At 36.8% G+C, this 13690-nt stretch overlaps 1 protein-coding gene across 2 annotated transcripts in view; it reads left to right on the top strand.

Annotated features, from left to right (window-relative positions):
* The window catches only part of ADGRA1 (adhesion G protein-coupled receptor A1), a 249735-nt gene that overhangs the window by 210261 nt on the left and 25784 nt on the right, over positions 1–13690 (top strand). For both annotated transcript variants that reach the window (XM_058029388.1, XM_058029389.1), the window contains 3 exons: positions 182–309; positions 1215–1338; positions 7582–7727. In XM_058029388.1, coding sequence (XP_057885371.1) covers positions 182–309; positions 1215–1338; positions 7582–7727 — 398 coding nt within the window. The remainder of the gene's footprint in view (positions 1–181; positions 310–1214; positions 1339–7581; positions 7728–13690) is intronic.

Raw genomic sequence — 13690 nt, 5'->3', positions numbered from 1 at the left:
CAGATGAGGAAGGAGCAGTCTGTTATTGCAAATTCATGAACTGCATCTACATTAAAAGTTCATCTTTTTTTTTTTGTTCCTGCCCTTGAAAGGGAACAGCTAGAAATGACAGGACATATTGGAATGAAGTCCCAGTTTCACACATGCCTAACAATGTTAAATCATTTTGCTCTTTCCACAGGATTTTAAGACAGTGCTGTCTTTCCCCCAGTACCCAGGGGAGTTTCTGCACCCTGTGGTTTATGCATGTACTGCAGTGATGTTGTTGTGCCTGTTTGCTTCCATTATCACCTACATTGTCCATCACAGGTAAGAATTCCATTTTAAGCACATATTAAATGGTCGGCACAACACTTGAATTTTTAGAACCCTTACTGTGAGGATAAATTAAACTTATTTGAATTACTGTTGGATAATAACATCAGCAATGTGATTTACACCAGAGAAATCAAAGTTTATGTCAACCTCTCTTAAGCTGTTTCTGAGCTTTCCTCACATATATGTTTACATTTTCTGTACACTTTTCCTGAGATTTGTAACTTAACAAACTCAACATGAACACTATTAAGATGCTTTCTGGCAAATTCCAGTCGAGCAGCCCTTTGGTCAGCTACACTTGCCATAATGACTTTTAAGACCAAGTTTGGTTGAAAGACTGGTAACTGTCACTGGATAAAAGGAACTTTCTTTGTCTTTTAAATTTTGGGTTTAGAAAACTTGTGTTTTCTTTGATATGAAAAATTTATATAAATGCCATTTTAACTACATACTTCTGGTTAAAGACCATTTGCAATTTAAATGAGTAGGAATGTATTGTGCTGTAGAAGCTGCTAAATATTAATTATGTGAAGTTAATGCAATGTCTTCTGATATTCAGCTTCCATTTAGTCCTTTAGAGATGTCTTGTTAAAGCTCTGCATACATGAAGCTATGCAATAAGCTTTTGCTTTTAATACTCCACTTTAAATGCTTGATTTGGTGGAGGAATGTAAATCAGTAGAATTTGATGATTTTTACTATTTATTTTGCCTTTTAATCATTTCTTTCTATGCTATATAGGTCAGGCTCTGTCCTGTGGGTAGATTGTTATATACGTATCCAAGAATCTGAGAATTTTATTCTATTAAATTAAGTGTTTTTCCCAAATAGTAATCTTTATAATAAATATGTTGGGGTTTTTAATTTTAAAATGTGATTTTTTTTTTTTTCAACAGCACAATCCGAATAAGCAGAAAAGGATGGCACATGCTTCTCAACTTTTGTTTCCATACTGCTCTCACATTTGCTGTTTTTGCTGGTGGAATCAATCGCATTAAATATCCAATTATATGTCAAGCTGTAAGTATCTGTCTCAGAAATTCTTATGGATAGAATTGAAACTTGCAAATGAGTTCTTAACATAATATTTTGGATTGAATGTGTGGGAGTTGCTGCTTCACTTTTGTAACACATGCACTGTTTGCCTGGGGGTGGCCCTGGCTTCACTGGATGATCTCTAAGGAGACACAGCAGACCAGCATTCTTGTGATTTAAGAACCCTTGTTTGCCCTGCTGGACTGTTTCACATCTCTTGCCTCAGCATTTTGGGGCAATAGTGTGATGAGATGCACAGACAGGACTGGATTCAGCTGCTCTGAATGTAAAGGCTGAGTCTGTCCAATGTGTAAAGTGAGTCATTTCAGTCATCTTCTGTAATGTCTGATGAGAGCGTGTTGCAATTTGTTTGCCTTGAGCATTTCTTCCTCTCAGATTCTGCAGAAGTGCACCAGGGCTCATGAATGTTGTTGGTAATTTCCTGTAGTAAAGCACATTGTTTAGCCAATGTTCTCCTGGGTTTTTTGCCTGTTACTAAATCCAGTTCTTCTGAATGCCTTGAATGGGTGTAAATAGCAAGTCAGGAGCCAACAGCAGAGTCACTGTAAAGCTTGCATAGCTAGTGTAAGAGTTATCACACTTAGAGTGTTCAGTGAGGTGCTTTGGAAGCCTTTTGTGTATCCTTGTGCATGACCATCAGTAAACAGCACATGTGGGTGGCTCTGCAAGCACTGTGATGTTCTACCTGAGAAGTCTACCTAAATGTGTTACATGATCATCATTTGAATAACAAAATTGTCCATTAGATGGAGAGAAATATCTCACAATATCTAGTGTATTGTGTCATAATTAATTTGTAAGTTCTAGCAAATTGAAATATCACTTACTATTGTCTTTGTGTGCAGTTTGCAAGTGATAGTAGCAGATTAGTTTGTAGAGCAGCCATGGCCATGTAATTACATGGCCACAAATGACCATCTGTTGTTTCAGGCGTTGTCTGATTATTTACTTTGCAGCTTGCATGGTAGCAATGTGGTATTAACAGCTATAATGAAAAATTGATTGAGATAAATGTGTTATTAATAGCCTTTTATAAGTAGTACATTAACTACAGGGGTATCTTAATAAAGTGCATTGTTAGTGGCATCTGTCTTTTGCTGTGGGATAGGGCCAGATCCTGAGCTGCTGAGAAATGTGCACACTTAGAGAAACTGAATTGACCCATCCCTATATGTCTGCTAACCAGTTTCCTTAAGTTATTTATTTACCTGATTGTATCATCAGTAGTCACAGTATAGGAAAGATACAAGTGACAAAGACTATCCTCTGTTTCCTGGTAGAAATTGTCTGATGTAATTAGACAGGGCTAATGGAGGAAATGGTCCAAGCAATCTAAGACAAGGCTCCAATAGCTGCTAACAGAGGCTGAAAAACTGCTCACTTTGAGAACATCATACCCAGCCACAGATCTTTTCTTGCTTTCTGACAGCAGGGTTTACAAAATTCTGAGTCCCAATGCCTCTGTCCTGTGATAACCCTGAGACAATTAGTCCGTGATTTAATATCCAATGTGCCAAAGCTCTGTTACTGGGGCTCAAAATATATTTGTGAAAATGTTACTGCTTCAAGCGGCATTAAAATGTTAGTTATACCACAGGTGTAATACCATCAGTTGCCATTCCAGAGGTATCTTTCATTCTGCTAAAATTCAAAGCACAACTTCAACCTGCAGCAATGCAGATTTCACTTTTTATTTCCTGAGTGCATAGAAAAAGATTACAAGTGCAAGTATTTTTTGTCCTAATCACTGAAATGTTGCATAAAAGCCAGTCAACCACCCCCTTTCCTATTGTAATTATCCCTAAAACTTCCACCAAAAGATCACTGCAGCATACTTATCAATGTGAAATAATAGGTTAAGTCAACTTTTATGCTTCAAATTTAACCTAAAAGGGTGGTTCTAAATTGGCTTTATTTGGATATAAATGTGTAGTTACAGGTTAGTTTTAAACATCAGGAATTAATGCTATGGAAATGGCCCCATTTTCTGTGATAGCTGGAAGAACCTTCAAATCCCCTTCAAGGTGATACAGTTACACAAAAAAAGTCTTTTCAGAAATGGTCAGACATTTATTTTTATGTGGAATCTAAAAATCTAAAATTCCCTTTTAAACCTGCATATCTGTTTCAGAGAGGATTTTGTATAGACCTTCCACTTGCATGTGTGCTCTACAGTCATTATGATTTACAAAAATCCTGATGTTAGAATGCTGGTCCATAAGAGTTGATTGCATCGCCTCTCATTTCCCGAGTGAATGGATCTACAGACTCTTTAGATTTCCCTTGAATCTCGTTCTGGGTGTCACTGAATGTTGGCTGTTGTAGAATCCAGACTCTTGAGTTCACTGGCAAAATCTTTAAAGCAAGGCAGAGGTTGTCTTAGGAGCTGCAGGGATAAATCAGAGGCACATCACTGCCAGAAAGGTGCTTGAGCCAGCCAGTGAGCCCCTCCATCTCCCAGGTTAGTTTGCTTCAGAAGGCAGGAGGAAGCTCACTCCTTTCATGTGAAGAATGAGAGAGAAGGAGACACAACTGTTGCTGGATCAGTCCCCGTGTGTGGGAGGCATCAGTTCTGTACTCTCAAAGATTTCTGTTTTGTGGCTTCTGCTTTAGAGGAAAGGATGATAGCCATGAGTTTAGGGATGATAGGGGATGAAATCATCAGTTAAACATGTTGAAGCATGAAGAATGGACTGGGCACAAGATTCAGGAGGCAGAAAAGTTACGGAGAGAGACAGAATCTTATTTTTTATTCCATGATCACTCCAACCACATCTCCTGGAACCTCTGTATGGTTTATAAAATAAAAGCTTCCGTGTAAGTTTGGCAAGGTTCAGATCTCCTTCTCCCTGATGAATGTCATATGTGAAGCTGCTTGTGAATTCGTTTCTGTAAGGCAGTAGATCTTCAGCAAGAATGGCAAAGCTCATTCCATATTAGCCAGCAGCCTACAAGTTCAACTCAGAAAATTGAACTTTTTGCTCTAAATTTTCTACCTGTGAAGGGAGCATGGGGTTTTGCTAATGCTAAATGTTTAAAGATCATGAAATATTCAGATCCATTGGTGTTACAGACTGCAGAGAAATTCCTGAGCCCCTTCATCTCACAGAAAAGAATAATTTTCGTTGCAGGATTAAAAGTTTAATCAGAATGTTCGTGCATATCTGTGTCCTTCTTTAAATAAAACTGAATTAAGAAGTACAATCTTATCTGAAATATGATTACAACTAGAAAAAAAAAGAAATTAAATTAAAAATTTGGGAAAAATAAAGAAAATTTCAACTCAACTCAAAGCTAATCAAGAGACCCTTTTGTGCCAAAATGCTTTGCATAAATGTGTATTCTGGTCATTACCATGGTAACTGCATCATATGGAACTTAACTTATCTCTAGGGTACTGAAATATATTGAAGGAGCACAAACAGACAGCATCTTCTTGCTGAAGAAAAGTATAACCTTCTATTCAAAGGGCTAGTGCTTATTCCCAAAGATAAGAGTTCTGAGAACACAGGACGAGTTAAAAATGAATCCAAGAAAACAAGAAAATTTTTACCATATAACTGTGGTTATTAAAGAGCTTTAGATACAGTGCTCTTATCAATGATTATATTCTGGCAGGTTTTTTTGTACCATGTGGCTTGTCAGTGGAAAACCTTCTTAAAAATAGGGGTCATCACTTCAATATTTCCAATCACAATCCTTTATTCTCTGTGGAAAACTCAACCCTTTCCATAAAATTTTACGTGAAATACAAAAGTTCTGCTAATAGTGAAAATAGTTTTAAGTTATTACTTTGGTATTTAATTTGTATACAGTTTTTGGCCTCTTAATCTTTACAGAGGTAGAAATCCAGTAACAGATACACACAGCTAAATTTGTACCCTGGAGTTATCATGCGTAACCTCAAGTTTGCATTTGCTCAGAGAGTCAAGAAAGAATTTACTGAGCAAAGCCACATTGGTCTTTCTGTTGAGCCTCATTCCTTCCCTCCTGTGTCATGAGCTGCTATCTCATGCATTTCTACTGGAGGGCCTGGTGTCTTCCTAGCCTGAGAGTTAGCAAGGGGTGACCCCACTGGAGGGGACAAAAGAACTTGCAGCCACAGTCCCCAGGCACAACAGTGAGGACGATGCTTCTCTGTGACATAACTGATGTCGGTGGGGAGACAAGGGGAGGGAAGAGGCAGAGAGCAAAACCCAGCGCTTTGAAACACTGAACTTTCAATGGGAAGTGTGAAAACCCTTTCTTTACTATTTATTAGTGAATATTAGCAAAAGTTCTAGAATTTACTGTAACAGCTTAGTGCACCCTTCCAAATCCCACACTTCTGCTGTGTCATGTCAAATCTGTTAGTCATAAGGAGGTCCTGTATCTTCAGGATAAATCCTTGTTTCCTTCAAGCAAGAAATGCAAATGGTTGGGGCTTTTTTTGACAGAGAGATGCAGATCATCAAAGAGTTAGTACAGAGAATGATAACATTTTTGCCTCCTCCATGTTTGTTCAATTTCTCCATATATCAGAGGTAACTCAGTTGCTGAAACATGAGCACACTGTGAAAAACAGCAATGTGATGCAGGTGTGGCATGGCCATGATGTTTTCAGTCATTTCAGTTGCCTGCTTGAAAGTTCAATAAAATTGTTTTGTTGTACGATTTTTAGGTCTTGCATTCATTTAAGTGGCGATGATTTCTATCCATATGGTCATATATGTTTTCAGAATTTCACATGTAGGTGCCTTTTGACCTGGAATTCATTTCAACTGTTCCTATTATTGCACATACCTGTGTGAAAAACAGAATATATAGCAGCAGAGCTATGCTCAAATGAGGAAGAGATTAGGAGCTAAATATCTAGATTTTTTCCAGGTTTTTTCTCATTACTTCTGCCTCCTTTTTCTTCCCCCTTTCTCGTCCTCCTGCCTTCCCTCCCTGCTCATGGTTCTGTTCAGGGCATCCCTACAGAAACTCTGCAAGCTGCCTGTGAACCGAGTCCAGACAGCACCAGTCCCTAAGCTGGCAGCATCTGCCGGCCCATAATACACAATTGTCTCATTCTCTTATTTCTGCTTCTTTTACCTCAAGCAGTAGCAGTGATGAAGGCTTTGTCCTCCCTTGTCTAAAGTGACAAACAAGTCCCAGAGAAAATTACAAAGGGTTTTCTGTTGATGATATTTGCTGCTAACTTCAAGTTTTGAGCTATAATACTAAATAGAAACAAAATGCATAGAATTTTTTTTTCTTTACCCGTCAATTATTTTGTTTTAAGTCAAGCAAAAATGAACACTGGTTCAAATAAATCATTATAATAGATTTGTGTTAGCTTTATTCAGCAATTCTCTGTATTCCTTAAACTTTTATGTTCTTTCCAATTATAGCAATATTTTACTTGTCACTGCAAAATGTCAGGTTATTGCTTCAAAGGTAACCTCATTTTATATAATCAGATGCAGACTTAGCTGATATAATAAAGCACTGGAGATTGGATAAAATTCCAATTACTGCTTCCATAGTAATGAATAACAATTACTAACATAACAAAGATGTTAGCATTTTAGAGGTGCTTGTACTTTGTTTTCCTTTCAATGATAAACACAGCAGTTTCTTGGGGACAAAGTGACAATAACATTATTAGAGTTCATAATTCTTTTTAAGGGGGAATGCCAAGAGTTGTCATTTTCTTTTTAAATTCTGTAGACAAGTTTATAATTTTCTTAAAATACGTCTGAAAATAATCTGGAGTTATCAGTGCAAATAGTACTGATGCCATTTCCAGAAGTCAACCTTGCTTGTGTATAACATAAAGGGAACTACAGCAGGCTATTCATGAAAAGTTAAAGGAAATAGCATAATAGCAAGCAAAAATGCTGGCCTCTCATTAGATTTTAAATTGCTTTCTCATGATAGGCTAAAGAGTGCAATACAAAATAAGAGTCACATCACTTTAAATCCAGATGTAAAATGTTTTCATTAAACAGATTCTTAGAAAACAAATGTTTTTATGTCTCTAATTCCTAACATTGCTTCTGGTATTGCAGATAAGGCTATCTATGGTGGATTAAATGACTGGTTTTAAGTGCAGATGTTAGTTGCATTTATAAATTCAATTAATTTTGTTTTTGTTTTTGCCCTTATGAAATAAGATTCTTGCAAAAGTCTTGTTTTACTGATCCATTTACTGAGTTGTTGAATTGTCCACTCTTTTTTTAGGTTGGCATTGTACTGCATTATTCTACACTCTCCACTATGCTATGGATTGGAGTAACTGCCAGGAATATTTATAAGCAAGTCACAAAAAAACCTCAGCCTTGCCAAAACAGTGACCAACCTTCTTATCCAAAGCAACCTCTGCTCAGGTATGGAATATTAGTTACCTTTTTTTTAATTTCTTCCTAGAAAAATATCAGTTATAAGCAAACTCTCATTCTTATTTCTGTATTTTTTACTTTTTAAAAACTATAAATAGCATCCATAAAGAATTGAGCCACCTGGGTGTGTACAAAAATCTGAGTATTTATTGTGTGATGATAGTTAGCTCTACTCAGAAGATGGAAATATGTAGAACATGTATTGGCTAAGTTCAGATATCTTTATCTGAACAGGAAAAATTGAAATGTTTCTGTTGATTTATTATGGAGGGAAAAAAAATCCCCCAAAGCAAAAACGGCTTGATTCTGAGCCTTATTTAATCACCAGAAACTGTGTTGTAACGACCCTTTACCTTTATCTCTTCTGCTCTACTTCTTGCCACACTTGTATTGAGAGCCTAATAGCCTCAGAGCAACCTTCCTCAGTGCCCATCAGAGATGTGATTCTGTCTCAGGAGCCACTGGGAGTCTGCACTCCCCATCAGCTCACACGTGTCTCTGATGGCATTGCAGGTGTAAGGCAGTGGGAGTTCTTGCCAGATGCCTCTGAGATGCTGAAACTGCAAGCCAAAACAGTCACTCTGCACAAGAAAAAAAAATATTAAACCCTAGAAAAACCTTACCACAAAACCAGGATTTCAAGCCAAAGGCCTGAGAAGATTGATTCATCTATTTTAAGCTTAGCTATCAAAAATTACTTAGTAGCCAAAGTTATATATTGTCCCTGTACAGATTTTGGAGGGAGGCTGAAAAAGAACTTCCAGAGAGCAATTCCTCCTGTCCATCTTGAATGTTTCTGCGAGGACAGGATGAATTGTCTTATGGAGGTGCCTCTCATTTCCCACACGTCATGGACAAGTCTGAATGGTCAATTCAGCCTAAAGACCTCAGTTTTATAGTGAAAGTCAGAAAATATGAATTCTACTTTTTATGTATTTTCTGGGAAAAATCCACAGTGTATTCTTTTAATCAGATGTAGATTATTTTATTTTAAACACAAAATTTCTAGCAAGTAGCATTTATAGATGACTGTGTGATGGTGTCACAACTTGTTAAAAGTTTGTAGGAAGATGAATTGAGTTTTTCTGTCTGATTCTGCAGTCAGATTTTTACTAACATGATTTTAGTTAGAAAACTAGCTAGTTTTCTTCTTTTAAAAAAAATTTATTTCTAGAGATGAAATTGATTAAAGTTAACATAAAATGTGTATTGTGATGAGAAGGAGTGCCATATTAGATCCTTAGCTTTGTTAGGTGTAAGCAAGTGGGTAGTCTTTCCTTAAGAGTGCCTGACTTTGCTAATCCATGATTTACTACACCATTCTTTAGAGATGAGAATTTCACTCCTTCACTTACCAGCTCATGGCAAAATGAATAATTGCCAATTTTCAAATGCTCCAGTGTGACTATTAAGGTATAAAATTGTTACAAGTTGCATAGACCCAGCATAGCGTATGTTCTTCAAATTCAAATCTTGTTTGAGTTGGAAAACAATAGACAGTCAGGTTACAGGAAAGATGACTCTAATTAGAATCTTTGTTGTACCAGTCATGTTGAGGTTCCCAGACAGTGAAAATAAATAGTAGCTATTTTAAGTTTAGCAATAGAAATGATAAACCACCTTCTTGCTGTAAGAGAACATGGGTATAATTGTTTAATAGCTAAGTAAAATTATTCCAAGCTATTTTTCTCCCACAGGGCACCATGTATCTTAGAGACACAGGCACTGAAATGTCTAATACAATTTCACAATGGTGAGCACTAGATTCAAAATAGTAAGGATCAGTTTCACTTCATGTAGGAAACAGGCATAGTATATGTAAAATTAAGAATCACTTTAAGCAAGAACATGCTAAACTCATAATTAGTAATTGTTTGTTCTTTCAGAATGATAATGATCATTTTGGGGGCATTTTACCTTTCCTGATTTTAATGAAATTAAAGTCTGAATTATTCTTTGTCATAATATTTCCATAAAATCCATTAAGGATGGTTACATTTCAAGGCAGTAATTTATAAGAAATGTTTTAACTAGTCAGTGTTCTTGTGTCTATAAGCCAATGCCAGCCTTTATACATATTGTTCCTCAGGTACTTAAGGGAAAACACCTGAGTTTGAGTGAAGAGGTGTTAATTTGTCTCCATTTGACATCAGTCGATAGCTAAATAGTATAAAGTTTATTCGAATGGAGATGGAGTTAGGCTTTTTTATATGTCAGGACTGTCAGTGATAGGAAGCCAATGATACAGTCTATGAGACACTTTTAAACAAGAGGTGGTTTTTCAGTGATCCTTCTCTATAGACTTACAGAAGTATACAATACAAATATGTGAATGTGTTTGGCCAGAACTCTGTGCTCAGCTGTTGTCCTTCAGCCTTCTTTGGTAAGGGTTGTGTTTGATAGAAGGCGTTTCCAGTTCACATGGGAGTGGTTTTGTATTCCTTATATATGCACTTGCTGTAGGAGTCACAGAGGTACCTTTTGTGAGTCCGTAAGTGGGATCTAATGCCAAAAATCAGTACATAAATCTATCATGTGGAATTTACCAAGAAATCATAAAAGTTGCCTCACCACATTTGTTTCACCAAGCTTGGTCCATTGTAAAAAGTAGCTGAAATAGTAAATATAAATAGAAGAGAATATCTGAAAGGGGACCTTTCCTGTTAGTAGAAAAGGATGCAGGCTTGTAAGAGTTGCTGCAGTTTCTCTGCCTGCTGTTTGCATATTCATTTGCAGAAGCAAGACAAATGAGGTACCCTTGATCTTTTTCTCCTACTTGTCTTAGAGCTGTAGCAATAAGTACCCTATTATGGAAAGCTGTGGTTCTTTATAAGCTTTCTCTCTTCTAGATAGAGTGATCAAATTTGGAGCATTTTTGCAGTCTAATTTGACTTCATGGCAATATGATTTTAAATATTGCCTCTTTTTATATGTTAATCATGTATTATGAGATACATTATGTACAATGTACATCATACAGTATATATATTTTATTATAGATATTATTCATGAAATATATATTATCTGTTAATTACAGAGTTTAAGCCCTGAGGGCCCATCACTTTGATGACTGGAACCAACTGTAACAATTTTGGCATTTTTCTCTAAATGTGCCTGGATGCTAATGAGGTGGATCAAATTAATGCATCATTGAGTTTTGTGTATTGAAATTCTGAACCTTAGCACTTCAACAGATAATGAAATTACTTCCTGTAAAATATACTCTGTGGTATTCTTAATAGAAATAAATAATTCTATCTGTTCATCCTCTGTGGACATTTGTTAAACCTGGCAGACTTTAGCTTCTGACTCATCTGAAGGCAGATTTTGCCAGCAAAGGCAAAGGGGCATGCAAGATTCAGCTATTACTGCAATGTACAGAACTTCTTATCAGCCCAAGCTGAGGTGCAGGTAGTGTTAGGTTTTGTGCCTGCTATGTGCATGCATTTTTCATGTGATGCTCTGTGCCCATACAGATTAGACAGAAGCACAGACCAGCAGAAAATACTTCTGAAAGATATTGTGTAAAATCATTTCTTTCTAGAGTGACAGGGAAAAAATCAGCTGCTTTCATTTTTAATAGGATAACTAGTGAGCACAATTGCGTTCTAAACATTTAAAATAAAAAACAAATAAGCTGCTAGCTGTGCCAGAGATTGGTGATAAGGAGACAGATAATTAAGTTTTATCTCAAGGTTAGGTACAAATATATCTCCTAATGTTCTCCCACCTCTTTTATTCAATGAATGTCTTGCAAGATAAGTAATATGGCAGTCTTCAGATTACAGAGTCCAATATCCCATATCTGTCATGAAAAAATATCGATGTGCATAAATAAGGTTGCAGAAGCAACAGCAAAACAGATAACAGTTGATGTCACTGTCTCTGTTAAACTTCATCTTATTTTTTTTTATGTAACATATTTTGATAAGCTTTTTAAAATGTTCTTTCTAAAATTGTGGGGCTGTTAGGAAATGTACCTCATGCAGTTCTTTAGAAAAATTGTATATCTAGCTGTCGTAGCAATTTCAGAATGGATTGTGCCCTTTGCTTTGTATTCAAAGTTGTAGCCTTAGTACTAGAGCTAAAAACTCACAGCTGAGGCAAATTGAAACAGTTTTCAGCAGCACATACAGAGTACCTACAATCAATACCACTGGCTTCAATTCCCTTCTCTTGCTGTTTTCAACCTTGAATAATTTTTAGAATGAGAAAGCTGATTTCCTGTTTCACATATTTTGGACTGTCTGAACTGTCCTTTAAACCTGCACACAGAGCAGACCCAGAAGTACAGTCATTGAGGTCAAAGTCTTCCAAATGGCTAATGGATGTTTACATGCAGGTATGTGTCTGGGTCTGCTCTTCTATATGAGGTTGTATATGGACAAGTTTCTCTACATCACACAAACACTTCCAGAGTACAGAGCATTGTCTTGCAAGCAGCAGTGAAAGGGATCTTCCTGGTGAGCTGTGTTTTGGTGACTAACAGCCTCCCCCTGAGGTGTGCTAGTGCTGCCCTTGCATCCTCCCCCTCTCCTTGGGAGTGTGGCAGCAGCTCTTCATGTTCATTCCCAAGCTCATTATTTCTCTCAGCTACCTAAACATTAATCAGCAGCACCCAGCTAAACAGTAGCTAAGTATCTTTGGGACACTGAATTATGCTAAATCCTTTCACTGCAAAAAGGAGAAACCACACAAAACTTTCAAATACAAGAAAATCCTCTCATTCTGTTATTGTTGACTGCTCCTGTGATGAGGCTCTTGCCTTACAGTGAGGGGATTTTAGAGACTTGCATGATACCACAGGGGTCATGGCACCCACTTAGTGCTTTGTTCACAGTGTTAACCCTGCTTTTCTCAGGATGAACATTTAGCTGCTTGATCTGAATTCTGACAAGCTGAAAACCAACACATGGGTGCAAATAGATCTATAGCTGTGTTTGCCTGACTGCTGATAGAGTCTTGAGAGAGCCTGGCAGGAAATGTTGTGACTTCCATCACAAATTGACTATAGGGAAATTTTTACTGAGTAAGTTACCAATAAAGCAGGCTGCGTCTTGAATATGAGTTGCACACACCAATCTTCATTATGTTATTAGAAATTGTCACATGATATTTGTGCACCATAATGGAGATACTGAAAACATTCCAGTTATAAAGACCAAAGACTTATTATATTTAGATTTTAAAGAATTATTATGTCCACTGAAAAACCCTAGGGAAAAAAAAAAAAACAAACAAAAAACTAGTGCTTTCTAATATTCCTGAGGCTGAAAGGGTCTTCAGAAAATGATCTTTGTTAATGTCCCCTATCTTTCATAATAAGTTGCCTGCAATTTACTGCAGCATGATAGGGGTGTAATTGGGGATCAGCATTTGACTACGATCAGAAATACTTTATTAAAGATCAAGTTTGGCAAATATGCTATTTTTTTGGTCATGCCATTTTCTTAATCTTCAAACTGAATCATATGAAGCAACATAATTTACATTGTGACAGACAGAGACATTACTTGTTCCCTTGACACCAGCAGCTCTGAAATGCAGTTAAGTTGTAGTGCATTTTTCATTAGTGCTGGCTCTCATGAATTCATATCTTCTAGTACGAAACAGTGATTGAGAGAGAGGGAGAGAGAAAGAGGTCAGATGAAAAGTATCATTGCAATCCATTGTTTTTTTCTTCATGATATGCTCTTAAAAATTAACTCATGAAATTTTGATCCATGAAAGCCCATCCTTCCTTCCCGCAGAGAACATATCAAACTTCCTCTATAAAGTATAAATTTAGACCTGATTATCCCAAGGGATCATCTGTATTTTTCTTAAAAATTCTCTATGGTTTGAGTATGTTGAATTAAATGGGAACTGCCACAGGGCAGAATTCTCAGGAGCCTTGAGGAGGTCTCTCTAGTTCACTCTTTACTATTAGCATAGACCCAGTTGTGTCATTG

Source organism: Melospiza georgiana, chromosome 8, assembly GCF_028018845.1.
Source record: "Melospiza georgiana isolate bMelGeo1 chromosome 8, bMelGeo1.pri, whole genome shotgun sequence".
Taxonomy (NCBI): Eukaryota; Metazoa; Chordata; class Aves; order Passeriformes; family Passerellidae; genus Melospiza; species Melospiza georgiana.
The sequence above is the reverse complement of the archived record's forward strand: the minus strand, read 5'-3'. Positions and strand labels throughout refer to the sequence as shown.